Source organism: Protopterus annectens, chromosome 1.part1 (genome assembly GCF_019279795.1).
Source record: "Protopterus annectens isolate FY-2018-M chromosome 1.part1, PAN1.0, whole genome shotgun sequence".
Taxonomy (NCBI): Eukaryota; Metazoa; Chordata; order Ceratodontiformes; family Protopteridae; genus Protopterus; species Protopterus annectens.
This window is the reverse complement of record NC_056726.1, coordinates 427,891,120-427,911,468: the sequence shown is the minus strand read 5'-3', so window position 1 is coordinate 427,911,468 and position 20,349 is coordinate 427,891,120. Positions and strand designations below refer to the sequence as shown.

General features: G+C 42.4%; 1 protein-coding gene across 1 annotated transcript in view; it reads left to right on the top strand.

Annotated features, from left to right (window-relative positions):
- The window catches only part of ACO2 (aconitase 2), a 1,318,356-nt gene that overhangs the window by 1,149,699 nt on the left and 148,308 nt on the right, over positions 1-20,349 (top strand). Inside the window, exon 20 of the mRNA XM_044075713.1 lies at positions 7,253-7,375. Within this exon, the coding sequence (XP_043931648.1) occupies positions 7,253-7,375 (123 nt within the window). The remainder of the gene's footprint in view (positions 1-7,252; positions 7,376-20,349) is intronic.

The window sequence follows — 20,349 nt, the reverse complement described above, 5'->3', positions numbered from 1 at the left end:
TTTGGGCATAATGAATATTTAAAAATTAAATTCTGACTTGGGAATAAGATTGAGTTTCGATTAAAAGTTGGTGCACTGCCAAGTATCTAAGATCCATGTGTTCTGCATTTTACTTTTCAGTGATATTTGAAAAAAATACCAGTCTCAAAATCTGGATCTGATGTTGTCGTCCTCATTCTGCTTCACGTATGGGTCTCTGATCCGACTCGGCCACCTCCCACAGACTTCAGCTTCCAGGCTTAAACTCCTCCCCTATCTATAATCCTCCGCCTCTAGCCCAACTTCCTCAGATCTCGTTTGTCACCGGTACACCCAGATGTGATTTCCAGGCTCAGATAAGTCTTCAGTCTTTTTGGTGGCGTTTCAGCCCATCCTCTGTCCATCCTCCCGTTGCTGAGGAAGGAAGTTGCTGAGGAAGGATGGCTGGATGTACTCTGAATAGGCAGGTGCTCCAAAAGTCATTTGCACTTCCGCTTGGGAGCCAGTCACTTCCAATTTTGAGTCCTGCCCTTTGGTCTCACCGCAGCCCCTGGGTCTTTACCAAGTGTATGGCAGTAGTTGCAGCTCATCTCTGGCAGCAAAGGTTTTAGGTATTACCTTATTTGGATGACTTTCTTTTGACTGTCTCCACTCAGCATCAACTGTCAGCCCAGAGATTATTTATTCAGCTGTCTCAGTTTCCAGGCATTATGATAAATTTGGGCAAGTCGCAACCAATCCAGTTCAGACTTTGGAATTCATTGGAGTACAACTGAATACTGCTACGCAAGTAGCTGCTTTGCCACAACATCACAGCGACACTTTGAAATCTCAAGTTCAGGCCATTCTGAATCGTCCATCTCCTCCAGCCAGGTTGATTCTAAGAGCTCTGGGATCTGTGGCAGCTGCCATATTTTTGGTTCCACTCGCCAGGTTCTATATGTGCATTCTGCAATGGACGCTATCGGTTCAGTGGTCTATTTTGCATCAGCCCCTTCCTGCTCTTTTCAGACTCTCAAACATTTGCAGGTCTCATCTGCAGTGGTGAATTTAAGTAGGTCTGACAAATCAGTAGGCCTTTCAATCTCCCCCTACCTTTAGCCACTGACATGGATGCTTCCTATCTATGGTAGGGGGAGCATTTCCAGGGGAAGATGATCCAAGGCACATGGACTCCGATAACTACCAGTCTGCATTATCAACGTCTTGGAGATGAGAGCTGTCTTTTTGTTGTTGCAAGCCTTTCAGGATATTCTCCCTACAGGGACTATTGCTGTTTACTCAGACAATATGTCAGTAGTCTGGTACATTTAAGAAACAAGGAGGAACACATTTGTACCCTCTACAGAGAGGCCATGAGGGTCTGGGAATGGGCAATCCCTTCAAACCGCTTTCTACGTGCAGCACCTGCACTGGGGAAATCCAACATGTTGGCAGACAAACTCAGCAGGTCTATTCTGATGCTTCACGAGTGGTCCCTCAGTCAGTAGTAAACAAGATATTCAACTGTTGGGGTCTTCCCTGCTGCAACCTCTTTGCATCTCCTTGCAACAACAAATGCAGCAGTTTCTTCGCTCTGATCCCCCTTAGGAGGTTCCTTGAGGGATGCTCTGGTCCATGATTGGCCTCCGTGACTCCTGTATGCCTATCCTCCTCTTCCTTTGATCCCAAGATTTCTCCAGAAAGCCAAACTGCCCTCTTTTGGCCTCATCAGGTGTGGTTCTCCTTCCTCTGGTCTCACCTCAAACATCCTCCATGGATGCTGGAACCCAAACCGGACCTCCTTTCTCACCCATTAGGACTCCACCCAGATCTCCCCACTCACCGCATGGTTTCTCCAGTCCCTATGATTGCTAGAGGGTCCATGTTCTCCTCTCTGGTCAAAGCTAGCCTCTTGGCCTCTCAGAAAATGTCTACTAAGAAGGTATACAAGAGTAAGTGGAAAAGATTTTCGATTTGGGTGGTCAACAATCACATCGATCCCTTTTCAGCTCCGATTCCCTCTATTCTGTCATTTCTGGAATCTTTATATAAGCAAGGTTGTGGTTTTGCGACCATTAAACTTCAGTTAGCAGCCTTATCCAATTTCCATGCAGGATTACCTTCAGGGTCTGTTGCTTCTACTAGTTTATGTAAAACTTTCATGAAAGGTATTTTTCTTCTGAGACCTCCTATCAAAGGTTCTACTCCTCTGTGGGGTTTGACTCTTGTTCTGCAGGCCTTGACCCAGAGTCCTTTTGAACTAGCTAAGGATTGTGACTTAAAGTTTTTGTCATGGAAATCCGCTTTTCTTGTTGCCAGTACTTCAGCAAAAAGGGTATCTGAGTTGCAGGCTCGCTCTTCAAAGCATCCCTACATAATTTTTCACAAGGATAGGGTTTCCCTTCGTACCAACTCTTTCATGCCAAAGGTAGGCTACCTATACCAACATAAATCAATGCATTCAGTTACCGGTGTTCTTTCCTAACTATTCTGACAGAGGAATATCTTAAATTCCTTAGATGTTAATGAAAAAAACTGAAACGGAAGATCTAGCCACGATAACACTCTAAGAAGAACTCTCAAACTCCAAGTAAAATCCAAAAATGGTTTAATGGTTCACAAACATAAAGAAGTAGATAAGCGCTTTCGCGTAGTGTACCCTACGCTTCATCAGATAGCAATATACCAAATTCAAGGCTCTTAAATATAACAATGCGCGGGAAAAAGCATTTCAATAAGCATTTTAACAAGCAATTAAGGTTCGTAATGCAAACAGCTAAAATTCATTATTAACTACATAAAATACACTGCCACAATAAGCTGCACTATCAATTAATAGATATGCAATAAATAATAATAAAAAATCAAGTGAACAAACCAACGAAAACAGAACTCTAAATAAATATATTACTATCATCTTCACAACCAGAAAACTGGGTGCGTACATGTTATAATTAACCATATAATGTATATGCAACACAAAATGTGAAGGATGCATATTACTCAACTCTCATTACTGTTATGCTGATGTTTCAATACAAAATAACAATTTTTTATAAAATGCATTTTATCCACATTATGTTGTAACACTGATGTTCTTACAGTCAAGTTGCAGCAACAACACACATATATAAATTCATATGTAAATATACAAATAACCGATAAAAACAAAACTAAAAACTAACAAAATTTTTTATTTCACAAGGTTGACTAGCATCCTAAAATGAAACATTGAACTATAAATATATAAGCCATGTTTAGGAACCTTTACGTTCAAGAACTGGTTTGATGGATACATAATTGTTCAAACCTGGAGGTAGGTGTGCACTAAGTCTTAAAATCCACTTCAGCTCAACTGAAGCCAACTCATTGTCAGAGTCCCCACCCCTTGGGTTTTGTCCTACAACCTGTAAAACCCTAAACCAAAAAGTATGAGAAGGATATTCTAACGTATGTTTTGCTAATGCGTTCGCCTCATTGCCTTTGCGTATATCATAAAGGTGATTATAGATCCTATCCTGTAGTCTCCTTTTAGTCAAGCCCACATAAAAGGCTTGGCATGCCACGCAATTGGCAAGGTAAATGAGATTTTGCGTATTACAAGTTGCGTACAACTTGGGGATGAAAATAAAATCAATAGTAGGATGCTTGTAAACTTGAACACTAGTGATATAGCTACATCTGTTGCACTTATTACAGGCAAAGGTGCCTTGAGTCAGTCGTAGAAATAACAGAAGTCGTCGAGTTGACATGATCATTGCATAGAATTTGTTTAAAATTTTTATTATTCTTGTATAGGAATGTAGGTTTACTGCCTACTAGTTGTTTAGTCTGAGAATCCATAGTAAGGACATTCCAATTTCTGTAGCTCACTTCTTGTATACTCTTAATGTCACTGGTATATTTAATGATATATTTGACTGTATTGTTAATATTATATGAATTATATCTGCCTCTGTATCCATTATATTTCCCAAGTTCACTAGATGCTGTAGCACTCACTATGTTAAGGGAATCTAAATTACCCAAAACATTTCGTCTGATATTCCTCACCATAGTGGGCTCATAGCCTCTATCTATGAACAGGGATTCCATAATATCAGCCTCTATTAATAAGGACTCTCGCTCTTTACAAAGTCTTAAAATTCTCACAAATTGACTTTAGACAATACCATAAAAGGTATGTCTAGGATGCATGCTGTCAAAATTAAGAATTGTATTTTTCCATACTGGTTTCCTATACAAAGATGAAACAATGGAACCACATTCTGTTAACCTTAGAGACGCATCTAAAAAATGTATCTCAGTAGGCGAAACATCCTTCGTAAATCTAAGAAAAGAGGTGGTCGTTTCTAAATACAACAGAAACTGATCAAATGTCTGTTGGGGACCCTCCCAGACGATAAGCATATCATCCACAAACCGTTTATATAGTTTGATGAACCTAAACATTTCATGTTCAAACAAATAAGTTTTCTCCCAATAAAAGACCACCAAATTTGCGCAAGTATTAACGCAGGGGGTGCCCATGGCAATCCCCCACTGTTGCAAAAAACATCTATCTCCAAATAAAAAAGCATTATTATAAAGTATCAGTTCAAGTAATTGACATAACAAGATTATCCTGTCATTACTAAAAGATGTCTCACTGACTAGTAGTTCTCGAACTGATTGTACACCTACATCATTTGGTATGGATGTAAATAAATTCTTTACATCCAATGTAATGAGCAAATACTCATGTCCAGCAACATCTAATGTTAAAGTGCTTAAGCTTTCTAGTAGATGGTAAGTGTCTTTCAAAATGGATGAAAACTGGTCAACAACAGGTCTCAACAAATGTTCAAGAAAAGTAGAAATATTAGATGTTGTCCATTTGTCGCCTGAGATGATTGGTCTCATAGGTATGGGGAGGGTATCCTTATGTATCTTGGGTAATCCCTTAATGATAGATGTTGCTGGATATTTTATCGAAAAGTACTCAAAGATCTCAGAGCTGATCTGTCGACACATTAGCAGATCATACAAGGTATCTTGTACATTACATATAATATTATTAACTTCACTTCGGTCAATTTCCTTATAGGTAGCATGATCAGAAAGCATAGTTAACATGTTTCTCTCATAATCTAATGTATTCAACAGTACTACCCCCCCTCCCTTGTCTGCTGGTTTTATAGTTACAGTGCGGTTGTGTAAGGTCATAAAGGGACTTGGATTCCTGCTGTGTTAAATTATAGTATCTTCCTTTCTTACTAATGTTAGAAAAGAGACCATAAAAATCACATTCACATAACTTAAGGAAACATTCAACCTGTGAAGGCATTACAGGTGTAAATGAGCTAGTACATTTAAACTGGAACAGTTGCGAGCTATTGTTTGATGTATCAGGTTTATCTGAAAAGAACAACTTCAGAGAAACCTGACGACAAAAAAGTCTCAGATCTATAAGGGTTTCACTAAGTATTGCCGAACTGGCAGGAATGAAATTCAGCCCTCTGTTCAACAGGCTAACATGTGAAGTGTCCAACATAAAATCAGAAAAATTGAATACCAAATTAGTCAATGCCTTGTCCTTCTGTTTTGCGCGAACCTCTCTCCTGAGAATTTTCTTTTCCGTGGGCCTCTGCTGTTGGACCGTCCTCTGGTCTGCAATGTAGATTTCCTCTGATAGGGCAAAAAAGAGGTATTGCCTGAATGAGCTGCCTTAGGTATTGCTCCAGTAGCAAAGGCAACCTGGTTGCCAAAGAACGCCTGTTGATTAGGTGGGGGTGTGTCCGTAACCAAAGTTCACTATTGTTACAAACACCTGATGATGATTCTGGCACGGGATCACCACAACTAGTTAGAGGAGGTACGATCGATGCTGGCAAAGCAGGTAACGGAGGAACACTTGAAACTTCGTTAACAAGAGGTGCTGACGTGGCTATGTTACTGAGTGACCCAGATTCAAAAGTTATTAGCTGGATCCTGAGTATTATGAGATCTGGGCCTAACAAACACTTGGCCCCTGGAAAAATCATAGGGTACACTACGCGAAAGCGCTTATCTACTTTGTTTGTGAACCATTAAACCATTTTTTGATTTTACTTGGAGTTCGAGAGTTCTTAGTGTGTCATCGTGGCTAGATCTTCTGTTTCAGTTTTTTTTTCATTTGTATCCTGTTTGATGGGAGATCTACTCAGCGGCATAGTTGCATTCACTTTTTGGTAAGATTCCTTAGATGTTCACAGGCAGCTCCTTTTCTACCTCCATAGGACAAAGCAGTTTAGAAAATCAGAGTAGTTATTTGTTTCTTTTTCTCCTAATGTTAAAGGTCAAGCTGTATCAAAAGTGATAATAGCAAAGTGGATTACTAGCTGTATTTCTTTTATGAAAAGAGTGGTTGGCAGTTGCCTGGTCCTCCAAAAGCTCATTCGACATGGTCCAATGCTATTTCAGCTAATTTTTCATGTAGGATTCCCATTGATGACATTTGTGCTGCAGCCATTTGGTCTAACTCTCATACCTTTGGAACACACTGTAAATTAGATGTCATGTCCAGGTGCAGAATTTCCTTTGATGCATTGGTGCTCCAGCATATCCTTCCTTGAGGCCACCCAAGAAACAATGTCGCTAGGGACGCTGACTCATATGTGAAGCAGAATGAGAAGGACAACATAAAATTTATTAGTTATGTACTTACCACAACTTTGTATCTGTGTCCTCTTGTCATTCTGCTTATCTTCCTTCCCAACCATCCCACTTTATCTTAGATTTGGTTCTAGAGGATCTAGAACAGCCTCTGTTGGAACTTTGGTTCCAGGTTGAGCTCTTGGTTGTCCTTTCTTTCCTTTTTTGCTTATTGGGGCAGCAAACTCAATCTGAGGAGGCTGGGCTAGGGGCAGAGGATTATGGGGAGGAGTTTGAGCCTGAAGCTTAAGTCTGTGGGAGGTGACAGAGTTGGATCAAAGACCCTTATGTGAAGCAGAATGAGAAGAGGACAACACAGATACCAAGTTATGGTAAGTACATAACTAATAATTTCAACTGCATTGCACTCTTCAGAGATGGTACTTATTATACAGTATAATACTTACAGTACTGTGAGTGATGTAAATACCACACTGGTAGCGCTGCTTTTGAAAATAAATGAATTTCTGGTAGAGCATTGAATTGCTAAGAAACTGAGAGCTCATGCTGCACTATTGTTTGCACTGCTTTGTGGCTGTACCTACCTTTTGGTTTAATCAGATGCACAGCAACATGTTCTGAACAGTTAATTCACAGTAGTAATATATTTCTTTTCCAGATTGTAACTGCACTGTCAATTGCTGGCACTCTAAAGTTTAACCCTGAATCAGATGACCTAACCGGTGCAGATGGAAAGAAATTTAAATTACAACCACCTAATGCTGAAGAATTACCAAAAAAGGTAATGTTCTACATTCATTACTTGTCTAAGGTGAATGTTGTGTTTATTATATGGTCCTAGAGTTTTATGGTAAGCAGAGAATAGCAAAATTGTCTAGCTAGTCTATTGAATAGACTTGGTTGATCAGCCAGCGTTAAGTATTTAGTCAGTATTTGGAGCTTGCTTTAGGCTTTGCTTTTTATTGTAAGGCTATTTATCTTCACCTCTCCTTAGTGATTTATTTGGGATTGTGTGTTCATGTTATGTACTGACACACAGTGCTGACAATATTTCTAACAAACTGAATTAAACTTTGTCTTTACTAAATTTCTGTTTTGGTTCAGGTTATTACAAGTTTGTAATTATTCATAGCACATATGGCAGTATTAGAGCTCTTATGATTAATTGGCTCGCCTATATTGTACACAGTAGAAGAGTCTTTGTGGGTTCTGTTCAGGCAGCTTTATTTTATACAAACACATCACGATAGACGTTTACTGATTTGTAACTTAAGTAACTTGTATACAAATTAACTGTTGGAATCATGCATTGTATACAAACTAACTGTTGGAATCCTGCATGCGTACTCTGGCTGCACTCTCAAAATGACACTAAGAATGGCACGTCCCTGACATTTACACATGCACGTTACATCTTTGACATGCTTCTTAGCACATGGCCCGTGCACTCTGACCTACATCCTCCCTCTTGAAAAATAAAACATGCAATGTTCTGAATCTAATTGGCATGCAGGTATCGCACACAGTTCTTTGTCATGCATTTACACAAGATAAAATACATATATACACTTAAGTCTATGTTCCTGCGTATTTCACATTGGGCCTGGATACTCATCCATATTTTGTGACATAAAACTGGGAATTGGACTTAACTGGAGCTCTCTCTAAAATGTTTGGTCTTTAGAATTGTCTAAAACATCTTCAGGAATGGAATCAGAGATAGGGAACACACACTGAAATGGGAACAACATTTGGTTCACTCTTGATCTAGAGTCTGTCATTAAAACAATGTTATGATTATGATTCTGGTACAAGAAGTAAATGCCTATGATTTCTCCTGTACTCCATACCCTTGGATTCTACCAGGTAGGATCTTGGCTCGGCACATATGCCTGTAACCTAATCAATCCAGTCAAAAACCTTTCGCCATTTATAGTCTCCCTGTTTTTCCTTCCCTCAGTGGACAAAGTAATCTGCTCAATTTGTCATAACTGGACTTCTAGATCGAACGCTTCTTGAATAGTTGAGCCTTTATGGTTCTGTTCTTGGCTTTAGGCCTCAATAAACTGGAACTAATAAGTAGCGTTGTTCTGATTTGCCTGGAAAGAAATCTTTGAGCAGGTGAGCCAAGAATATCATCTGAGATTAAGTAAATTAAATGGACATCAGTACTGTCACGCTTTGACCTTTCAAGTAATTACTTTGCACTCTGCACTGCATGTTCAGCTAGACCATTTGACTGTGGGGGGTATTCATGATTGCTAGTAAACATGTACAAAGTCCCATTCGCTTTCAAATTTCTGAAACAACTGACTAGTAAATTCAGTACCATTGTCAGAGAACTTTGTGTGGACTACCATGGATTGAGAAATGACGTTTCAACTTAGTAATAACAGTAGTAGATGTTAGGTTAGGTAGTAAGTCAATATCAAACCAGTTCGAATAAGAGTCTACCAATACCAAGTAGTGTTGATTGTTCCTCTCAAAGATATCCATGGCTGCTGTTGACCAAGGTAGTTCAGGGACTTGACTTAGCTGAAGTGGTTCTCTTTGCAAATGTGGTCTAATACTATTGCATACTTAACAAGAAGAAAGTTCTTTATCAATGGCTTGCAGTAATGAAGGCCAAAAGACTAATTCTCTCACTCTTCTCTTAATGGATGTGGAACCTGGGTGACCATGATGCAAAATCTGGCTATATTCTTGTAAGGAAGCAGGAGCAACAATTTTAGGACTTATGAAAATAATGCCATCTTCCGTCAACATTTCATCTCTGTAAGGAAAATTGGATTGCACTTCAGGTGGCACACTAGATTGCTTTGACAGCCATCCAACATTAATGTAGTGATTGAGTTTTTGCAAAATTGGATCAGTCTTTGTGTGATCTCTTAACTCATCAAGCCTAATGGTAGAAAAATTATGCACTGCCATCACGTCCGTCAAAATTCTCTGCGTCAAGCTATTCCGTCATATTTCAGGGAGATCTGGATAAGGTATCAGCCAGATAGAGTAGTTTTCCATTTGTATAGACCATTTTGAAGTTGTACCTTTGTAATTTGAGCATCATTCTTTATAATCTTGCTGGGGCAGAATGGATAGGCTTTTTTAGAATAGTAATTAGAGGTTGGTGGTCAGTTTCAGTCTGAATACTTCAACCATAAGTATAATCATGAAATTTGGAACACGCAGATACTGGTGCCAAAAGTTCTTTCTCAGTTTGAGTATACTGCATCTCAGTTTGCATAAGTGTTCTAGATACATAGGCTACTGGTCTGCCCTCTTGAAGTATAACTGCACCTAGACCAAATTTTGAAGCATCACAGGAAAGCGTTAACTGGTTTGCTCACATCATAGTATCTAATGTAGGTGGGGTGGCAATTTTCTGCTTGAGGTCTTCAAATGCCTTCTGGTGGTGGTTCAGCCATGACCATGTAACATTTTTGAACGTCAGCTCTCTTAAAGGTGCTGTCAACTCACTGAAGTCTGGTATAAACGTGCCTAAATAGTTGACCATGCCTAGAAAACTCTGTAGAGCTTTAACATTGTTTGGTGCTGACATCTTAAGGATAGCTGCTTGCTTGGTCGGATCTGGTCTCAAGCCATTACTGGTAAACAAATGACCTACATATGTAACTTCTGGTAGCCTGAATTTGCACTTTAGAGGATTGAGCTTTAAGTTTACTTAACACACTCTGTCTAGAGCTGTCTTTAGGTTTTTGTCATGCTCTACTTCACCATTGCCTCCATACAATAAATCATCTATTATGATACAAGGATAACCCCCCCAAAAAAAAATTTGCTCCATTGCATGCTAAAAGACTTCACTTGTAGAATTTATTCCAAATGACATCCTTGGGAGTCTGTATCTGCCAAACAGGGTACCAAAAGTGGTTAGTGACTTGCATCCAAGACAGAATAAAGTGTAATTTGGTATAAGGGCTGCAACCTCTTCAACTGTGTGCATTGGATGATGCAGTCTTTTCAATGCTTTGTTCAAATCTCATGGGTTAATACATATTCTGATTTCGTCTGAGCATTTTTTGTGAGCTGCTACTATAGATGGCACCCATTCAGTTGGTTCTGTAACTGGACAAATTGCACCTTGCTGCACTATTTTATCCAACTGAGCCTTGACTTTATTCTGCATAGCTATCAGAAATTTTCTTGCTGGTCTGACCACTGGCGTGCCCTCTGGGTCTAACTTCATAGTTTGCAGAACTTGTCATCAAAAACATTAGCATACTCTGAGAAAATGGCTTCAGAAAAATTGTAACTCTGAGATGTACTTATGTGATGAACTTTTGTTGTAAAAGAAAGCAGATTCATTCTCAAACTATCTTTGAGACCCAATAAAGCCTGTACCAGCCTTCGGACTACATAGAATAATAGGTTGTAACCGTTCTTGGCCAAATAATATGAAAGCCTCACTGAGCCTTCAGTTTGACTTTCTTCACCTCCATAAGCAACAAGTTTCACACTACTGGCTACATTGAGTTGTTCATTAGATGTCCTATTCATATGCTGCTGTATCCATAACATGAGGGAGTCTGCGTCTGGTCAACTCGTACATCCGGCCATTTTACAAAGGATAGTTGCTACCGCGAAGGTACATGTGACGTCCCGAGTCTCTCAGCGAAAGTCGGCCATAAACAGATGTCTGGTATAAAACGGATGTCAGCACGCACCTACCTTGGAACTCTTCTGCAGCCTCTGTGACTGCCAGCTCCTGTCGTCGCCCTGTTGCTGAAGTGACTTTGTGCTGTCCATATTCAGATAAGTACCCCATAAGGTTTTTTGATTATTTTTTTGCTACTGTGTTTTGGGCTCGTGTGGTAGAAAGGGCAAGTGTCTGTGTGGAAGGCAGATTCTGCATAAAGACTTGCATGAGCTCTGCCTATTCTGTCTAGGCCATGACCACACCACTTGTGAAATCTGTCAGGCCTTTGTCCCCAAAACACTCAGGAGTCTTGCCTCTTTAAAGTTGTATCTAGAGAACCATTACTTAAAACGTCTTACTAAAGACATGGACCAGACGTTGGGAACCTTGGAAGAGATGCCCGCAAAAAAGGCCAAAAAATCACGGCCTGATCCTAATGCTGCACCCTCTATTCTGTCCGTACTTCTTGAGGCTGGTGAAGGCCCAGAGCCATATTCTGAGTCAGTGGATCTTCCTCTGACTGGTACCCAGGTGGAAGCCGTCAAAGAAGCCGCAGGCACGTCTCAGAGGAAGTCGCAGGCGTCCGACTCTGGCACTGCGGGGAACCTAGGCTTATTTCTGAGGGCCTGCATGGGGTTTCCCAAATTATTGTCCGAAGATCTTATCTCTGTTGTGGAGTGCCTTCCAACATCCTTCCCTCCATCCCTGCATCACATCACAGATACGTCTGTGTCGGAGGCCCACAAAAAGAGGCAGCAAAAGTCCAAGCATATTGCTCCTTCCCCAACACCCGTACCTTCCAACCAGGCGCCTGACTCGCTCAAGGTCCACTTAATACCTTCCTTGCATTACGCCAGGCGTCTGCTCTTGTCCAGGCTCCCTCAGCTTCTACCCATGAGAGTAAACTAGTTAGACATTCTCTGAAGAAGAGGTTTCTTCAGGAGATGAATACCTCACTTACACTTCCCAAATTGCCTCCCCTCTGTGGTATGCTTCTCCAGAGGAGTCAAATGGTACATATTCCCCAGGGGAAGACATTACCTTTGGGGAAACTATTGTTCAAATGAAAGACTTTAAGTGGGACTGCAGCCAGGTTACTGAGACTTGAGAGGTATTATGACCTTTTACAAATGGAGTCCGCTAACCCATCTGCAGTCCCTCATGTGCATTCTGCCTTTTTGGATGCCTTCCTGGCTGCCTCCAAAAATCCAGATTCACAACCCCTTGCACCTAAATGCCCTGACGGGTTTTACAAAGTCCCTGAAGATGAAATATTTCTCTTCAAAGCCCCGTCTGCAGATCCTGCCATTATTTCTGTTTCTGCAGACATAACCTCAAAACTTCTCCCCTCCACCTCCCTCCTCCTGATAAGGAGAGCAGAGTAATGGAACACCTAGGCAAAAAAGTTTACACATCTGCCACTTTAGCAGTGACCGCTATTAACTACCAGATGTTCATGGCCAAATACTCTTTGGCCCTTCTTTCTGATGCTATTAAGCAGTTGGGTGACCTCTGATTCCCCTGTCAAGGTCAAAATTTCTTCTCTTAAATTCCTGCAGTCAAGTAACTAAACGGTTCATTAAGTGTAGTTATGTTGCAGTAGAGGCTTCATCTAGAGCTGCAGCCTCAGGTTCTGGCATCAGGAGGTATTCCTGGCTTAGGCTGCAGCCTCTTCCTGATGACATTGTCAAAACTAATGGATGCTCCCTTGACAACAAATCCTTGTTTGGATCAGCAGCTGCTGAATTCTTTAAGGCCCTTCAAGAGAAGGGTAAGGAGCTCCAGGAGCTGAGACATTTTTGTTTCTCCAATTCCCTGCTTTCAGAGGAACTACCCAGCTAAAACTTAATTTGTGACCGAGCCTTCTAGACATATGCCATGCAAAGGGCAGGGTACCAGGAAACAGACCCCTTCTAGGTCTACCCCTTCTCCATAACAGCCTTTTCAGGCTAAGCCTGGTAGTATATGACTACCAGCCCTTACTCCAGACACCCCTCTCTCCATGCATCTCTTCCTGTCCTACCCAGCTTGGAAACGGGTTACCCAGGACTCTCTTGTCCTCTCTATTATAAAAATAGGATATTTCATGGTATGGGAGTCCAGACCCACTTTCAAAGGCATTCCTCAACTCCCTTGAGACCAAATGGCTTTTTTTCCACCACTTCTGCAGGACCACCTCTCTCAAGGCACAATTCAAGAGGTTCCTCCTCAATTAAGAGGAAAAGGTTTCTACTCCAGGATGTTCCTGGTCCCCAGGAAAGAAGGTCCCTGGAAAACCAATCTTGGATTTGTCCCATTTCAACACCTTTCTCCATCCCATCCTTTTGGATGTGCGCACTTCCAGCTCATCTTTCCCTAATCCTCCCTCAGGCCTTCTTGATGTCCTTGGATGTAAGAGACCTACTTCAACATCCCAAAACATCCCCTTTTCAGGAAATTATTCCTCTTTTCAGTGGGTTCTGCACGCTTACAGTTTTGTGCTTTGCCATTTGGTCTCTCTCTAGCCCCAAAAGTGTTCAGAAAGTGCCTAACCCCACCCATTGCCTTTGTCAGATCATGGGGGATCCAACTCTTCCCCTGTTTGGACGATATCCTGTTCCAGGCCCCATCCACTCGATTGGCCTTACAGCACCTAGACGTCATCTCCCTCTTGAGAGGTCTAGGGCTCACCATAAACCTTCAAAAATCATGCCCAACACCCTCACCAGGATCATGTGATCTTAAGATGCAGAATTCTAACAGGACAAATGATGGCCTGTCTTCCTCTAGACAAGATTATGTCCCTCACTTCTTATTTCAAGGGATACTCCCTCTCCGAGTTCTGTTGGCCAGGGAGTTCCTCAGGCTGCTGGGATTCATGGTCTCCATCATCCCCGTGGTACCCGAAGCAACACTGCACATGAGGAAATTCCAGTGGTACTTAAGGACAGTCTGGAAGAAACACCTGCACCCCCTGGAGTTCATGGTACCCCAGTTACTGTGCCTTTCCAGGGAACTGAATAGATGGATAGCCCAGATATTGGCCAACACTGGCCTGTCCCCACAACCCTTGCCCCTCAGTCAGGACCTTACACAGATGCTTCAGACACAGGTTGGGGAGCAACCTTAAGAGAATGAGGAACTCCTGGACCCTGAACCAACAGAGGGAGCACATCAATGTCAAGGAGATGAGAGCCTTGATAGTAGCCCTCCAAATCTTCAAGGATCGAATCCTGCCTGGAGTGCTGAGGTGGTACACAGACAATACCAATGTGCTGTGGTACATCAACAAACGGGGGGACAAGGTCCTATCTCCTGTGCAGATTGGCTCTGCAGGCATGGGAAATCACCATAAAGAGACATGTAAACCTAGCCGTCTACATATCTTCTGCAGAAAATGTGATGGCAGATGTTCTAAGCAGGTCCATGACTGAATCCTACAAATGGATGCTAAACAGGGGTGTGTTCTTGGACCTAGTCCATTGATGGGGTATACTGCAAGTGGATCTTTCTATCCCCCCCCATGAACAGACAACTCCCAAACTTCTGCCCCAGGATACCTTCTCCTGAAGCATGGAGGGTGGATGCTCTTTCATTCCATTGCAAGGGGATGTTTGTTTATGCGTTCCCTCTCTTCCCACTCGTACAAAACGTTCTGCTGAAGATTCCGAGAGAACAGCCACAGATCTTGTTGGTGACCCCCTGCAGGCCAAGGCAGCATTGGTTCCCCCTAGCACATCATCTAGACAAGGGCAGTCAAAACAAGTTATCCACTGGATGGACCTGCTCACACAGGAGAAGGGAGCACTCTTACACCCCCAACTGTCCACCCCGAACCTTACATTGTGGGTGATAGGGTGCTAATTCCCTTTAGACACCTTTACACAGAGGGACATGTTCCAGGTTCTAAATCCCATCTATCCAAGTGGAAGAGGATGTGTTCCAGGTTCTAAATCCCATCTATCCAAGTGGAAGAGGTTTTCTGTTTGGTGTCTAAAACAAAATATTGAACCAAGGACCGTAGAAGCCCCCAGTGATTTTTGTCTTATCTGTGTGATCTGATAAACTCTGGATTGTTTTATTATTCCATTAAGGCACACTTGTCTGCCATCTCAGCATACCTTCCTCTCATCCCCTCTCTAGCTTCTAGACTGGAAGTTAAGCTATTTCTGAAGGGGATACTACACTTTTGACCTCAAGGGAAGTCCATTCCACCCCCTTGGAATCTAAATTTTGTTCTGGAAAAGTTAACCCTACCACCTTTTGAGCCAGCCAAGGACTGCTCTCCAACACTGCGCATGGAAAACTATCCTGTTGATGGCCATTACTTCAGCCAGAAGGGTTTCCAAACTGCAAGCCCTCATGGCCTCTTATCCCTTTACAGTTTTCTACAAGGACAGGGTTTGTTTACGTACTAATCCATCCTTCATGCCAAAAGTGGTCAATGAACTTTCCCTGAATCAGGCCATCAACCTTCCTACCTTCTTCCGCCAGCCTCAAAACCCTGATGAAAGGATCCTTCACTCCTTGGATGTACATAGACAACTCTGATACTATTTGGCCAAGACCAAATCCATCCGTAAATCAGACAGGCTTCCTCTCCTACAACCCAAACACCCTAGGACTTCCTGTTTCCAAGCAAACCATCTCCTCATGGATCTCTAAAACTATTTCCTTTTGCTACACAACCCATGGCAAAAGGCTTCCCTTCCCTGTAAAGGCACATTCCACTAGGGCAGTGTTGTCCTCTGGTGCCTTCTTTAAGGGCTTGGATACAGCTGCCATTTTAGTAGCAGCCACATGGTCATCTGTCCATATCTTCACCAAACACTATAAGTTGGACATCATTTCTATGTCCAGAGCAGGATTTGCCAGCGCCATCCTTCATGGGTTTGTGGAAAATGCCTTTGTTCCTCCACCCAATTCATAACAGCATGAGCTTTTGCACTCTCCCTCATGTTATGCATACAGCAGCATAAGAATAGAAGCACATAGAATAGTTGTGTAAAATCTTACCATAACTTTAGATGTCTTTCTTTTCTATATGGTGTATAATTTCCCAACCTGACACTTGCCTGACTACCCACTCCATAGTTGCTGGTTCTGGCGGCATCCAGTTCTGAGGTAGGTGCGTGCTGACTTCCATTTTATACCAGACGTCTATGGCCGACGTTTGCTAAGAGACACAAGACGTCACACACACCTTCGCAGTAGCAACCATCTTTTGTAAAATAGCCGGACATACGAGTCGACCAGTGGCAGACTCCCTCATGTTATGGATACAGCAGAATATAGAAGAGAAGGACATCTAAAGTTATGGTAAGGTTTTACACAACTGTACTTTCTCACTTTAGAAAATGTGCCTGCTGATATAACATTACACTTTGAACCAGTGTCTACTTTAAGCTCTGTGGATTTACTGTTGATCTAGACAGTACAGTACAAAACACTTTGCTCTTTGCTAATAAATTCACTGCATCAGCTCTTTACCAAGCACTGATGCACCATGTACATAGAAAGCAGACTGCTGTGTCTCTACTTGATCAACTTGTTTTTTTTTTGTATGACCTTTCTTTACAACTGTGAGGTTTACTTGATTTGCAAAATTTTTGAAAATGATTCTATTTCTTTACTGTTGTGACATTGTTGACCCAAATGCTAAGTACTTCTGTCTTCTAGACTCATGATTTACACCACAATTGCGACAGTTAACAATAAAGCTGGACTTGGGTTTTGCTGATTCACACTTGTGCTGCACTGAGGATGTTCCTTTAGCTGAACTAACCTTAGAACTTGCTGGAAAGCTACGTGGTTTCCCTGGTGAGCCAGCAGTAGTTGTGCCTGCCATGTGCTTAGGCCTACTCCTGTTTGCCAAGTGTTGCATACTATCTTCATTTGCTCTGGAACCTAATGAAACCATGCTGTTGTCACTCACAAGCATACCTGTGTTTCTGTCATTTCATGGATCTGACAAATCTCTGTGGCTTTACTGAACGTCATATCACTGTCATGAAGCAAGATCTTTCTCACAGCAGCACTATTAATACCACACATGAGCCTGTCCTTTATTAACTCATCTTTTAGGTCACCAAACCGGCATGTTTTAGCTTTGTTTTTCAGGTCAGTTATATAAGCTGCAAAAGTTTCCCCTGGTTTCTGATCTGTCATGTAAAACAAATGCCTCTCTAATGTAATATTTGTGTGGGGGTTACACATCTATCTGAACTTGCACTTCAAACAGAGTCTTCCCTTGATTCAGCTTGTACAACAATATGACGATTTTTCAGTTTCTCCCTCATATACTGCTGGTGTATACACAAACGAACGCCGTCTTTCTAGGGCCTCTGACCCAGCTAGGTTTAGCAAAATGAATGCCTTGGTGCGTGCATGTTTATGTGAATAAGCTGCTTGTATCTTGCTCAAATATTCTCCAATTCTCTGCAATATTCTGATCAAATACATGTGGTAAGGGCATTCGAAATCCATCTGCCATATTAACACATACCAGTGAAGGGTTTTGCAAATGAGCACAAACACGTATACCAGTATTTTATGCCAGTATTTGTAACTTTGCCCAATAGCACAAGCCTCTGTATAACTGAACTTTGCGAAATAAGGATGTTCTTCGTTCCACATTGCTGCAGTCCTTACTATTGGGTAGTCCGCTGTCCAGTCGGCCCGAATACCAGAGTATATGGCTGGCGCCGGTCAGGGCCCATTAGACTGACGCCAGTGCGTCAGGGTACTAATCGCATGACTGACGCCATATCCTCAGTCTTTTGCCGCATGGTCCGATGCAGAAGCAGTTTTGCGAGTGCAGGTTGGCGTTCTGAAATATTTCAAACCGGAGTTTCAGACCGAATCAGAGTTGGCTGGTACCAACATTTTGGTTTTTCTTGCCTCAGTATTTAACCGGATGTCAGAAAAAGTGAATAACTGTATTTCTTGTGGGAAACAGATACCTCATAGGGATTACCATACCTTGTGTATACCTTGTTTAGGGCCTGAGCACGTTGTTGGATGCCGCTCTTGTGCTAGGTTTAACAAACGCACTATTAAGAGGAGGTTAGACTGTGCCAGGTTAGTGTTTGGGAAGCGTTGTAATTATAAAATGCCGCCGGATGCTCCGGCGCCGCCCAAGAAGCGCAAGGACAAAACAGTGAAGCCTAGGGTTGATGAACCGGCTGTCCCGACGCCGGTTCTTTAGAAGGCTCAGTGGAGCCAGAGCTTTTGCCTGGACTTTCTATGGAGTCTCAGGCAGAAACTTTACTGTTACAGGATGTGCCTTCTCAGGAGGTAGGCCAGGCTGAGGGGGCTTCTCAGGTAACTGTTCTTCCCTCTCTTCCCAAGGTAGTTAGAGCCTCTCCTTCTGTTGCCAAAACTTCTTTGAGAGGTAGGCCAAGTTCAGCTTCAGGGGGGGGCTTCTCCTAGCATTTCGGGTTCTGTACCTAAGAAACATATGCTTAAAATGGCAGAAGACTTGATTACTATGATTAGAGGTTCTATGCCCCCTCCTGATAAGAGGCCTAGGGTGGAACGAGTTTGATAGTTTTGAACAGTGTTCAGAGGCTTCTGAGTCTTCTGAAGATTTGCAGGAGTATCCTCCTTATTCTGATTCTGATGTGGATGATTCCACTCCTACAGCTTCTCCTCCTGAGGATTTCTCATTTTCAGAGACTCTGCATTCCATGAGGGAGCACTTTAAATGGGAAGGCCAGGATTACTCTGATTCCAGGAAAAGGCTTAGGGAATTCTTGTTTTTACCCCAGCATAGGCCCTTAGCTATACCTCCTGTGTTGAATGTGGTGGAAGATGTTTTGCAGAGGCTTCCTGAACCCTGATTTTTGCCCCTGCTCCTGTTAAACCTGATAGGTACTATAGGGTGCCCGAAGCTCATAAGTATTTGTTTAAGAGTCCTAGGGCGGACCCAGAAACTGTTTCTCAGGGGCCTAAAGGTGTTAAGGCCTCTGTGGTTAAAAATCCTGTCCCCACTGATAAAGAAGCAAGGGCTTTGGATAGGCGGGGAAAGAAAGTGTATACTTCTTCCACTCTAGCCATGAGAGCGTTGAATTGTCAGTTTCACATGCTAAAATATCAAAATTATCTCCTTTCACAATTGAAATCTAAGGTGGATGCTTTGGCGGAAGGTATTGAGTGTAAAGAGTTGCTGGATTTGGTTCATGTGTCTGAACAAGTGGGTAAGCATTCTTTGCAATGTGGTTTTGATGCTGTACAGGCCTCCTCGAGGGTGGCTGCCACTAGTTCTGTTCTAGGCATGCCTGGTTGAGGGATCAGAATTTAGCTGAGCATGTTAAGACAAGGATTTTGGATGCTCCTTTACAGTCTGATGTGTTGTTTGGTTAGCCTGTGGAAGCAGTTTTAAAGAAAATGGAGGACAAAGCTAAGTCTATGCAAACTGTTAAAGATTTTTGCAGGTGCAGCCACCAAGTTTAGTAGAAATTGGCCTGCTAAGGGGTGGACATATCCTGCTTATGATTCCCAGTCTAGGGGTAGGTCTAGTCGTGGTAGGGGCAGAGCTCAAGGTTCTTTTAGGCCTAGAACAGGGAGTTCACCTGCTCAGCCTTCTGGTGAGGGCAGGGGTCAGTCCTTTCGTAAACAGACCCAATGACCTGCCTTTTCAGCTGCCAGTAGATTCTCGTCTGGCAGCTCCTTTGGGAGGAAGACTGTCTCTTTTCAAAGAAAATTGGGATTTAATTACTCAAGACAGATGGGTGTTGGATATCATTCACCACGGTTACAGGTTTTATTTCCATACATTGCCCCCTTTCAAAGGCATGCCAAACGTTCCTCCTCCACAAAGAAAAGAGGCTCACAAGCAAATTTCTCAGTTACTCCAGATGGGGGCCATTCAGCCAGTCCCTGTATCAGAAAGGGGCCTAGGATTTTATTCTCGCCTGTTCCTAGTACCAAAGAAGGGGAACACGTGGAGACCAATTTTGGATTTATCTCTCCTCAACACTTATCTGGACATTCCCAAGTTCAAGATGTTGACGTTACAACAGCTTTTACCTCTGCTGGGCAAAGATCACTGGATGGTAACTTTAGATCTCAAGGAAGCTTACCTTCATGTGCCTATAAGGCTAAGTTGCAGGAAGTAT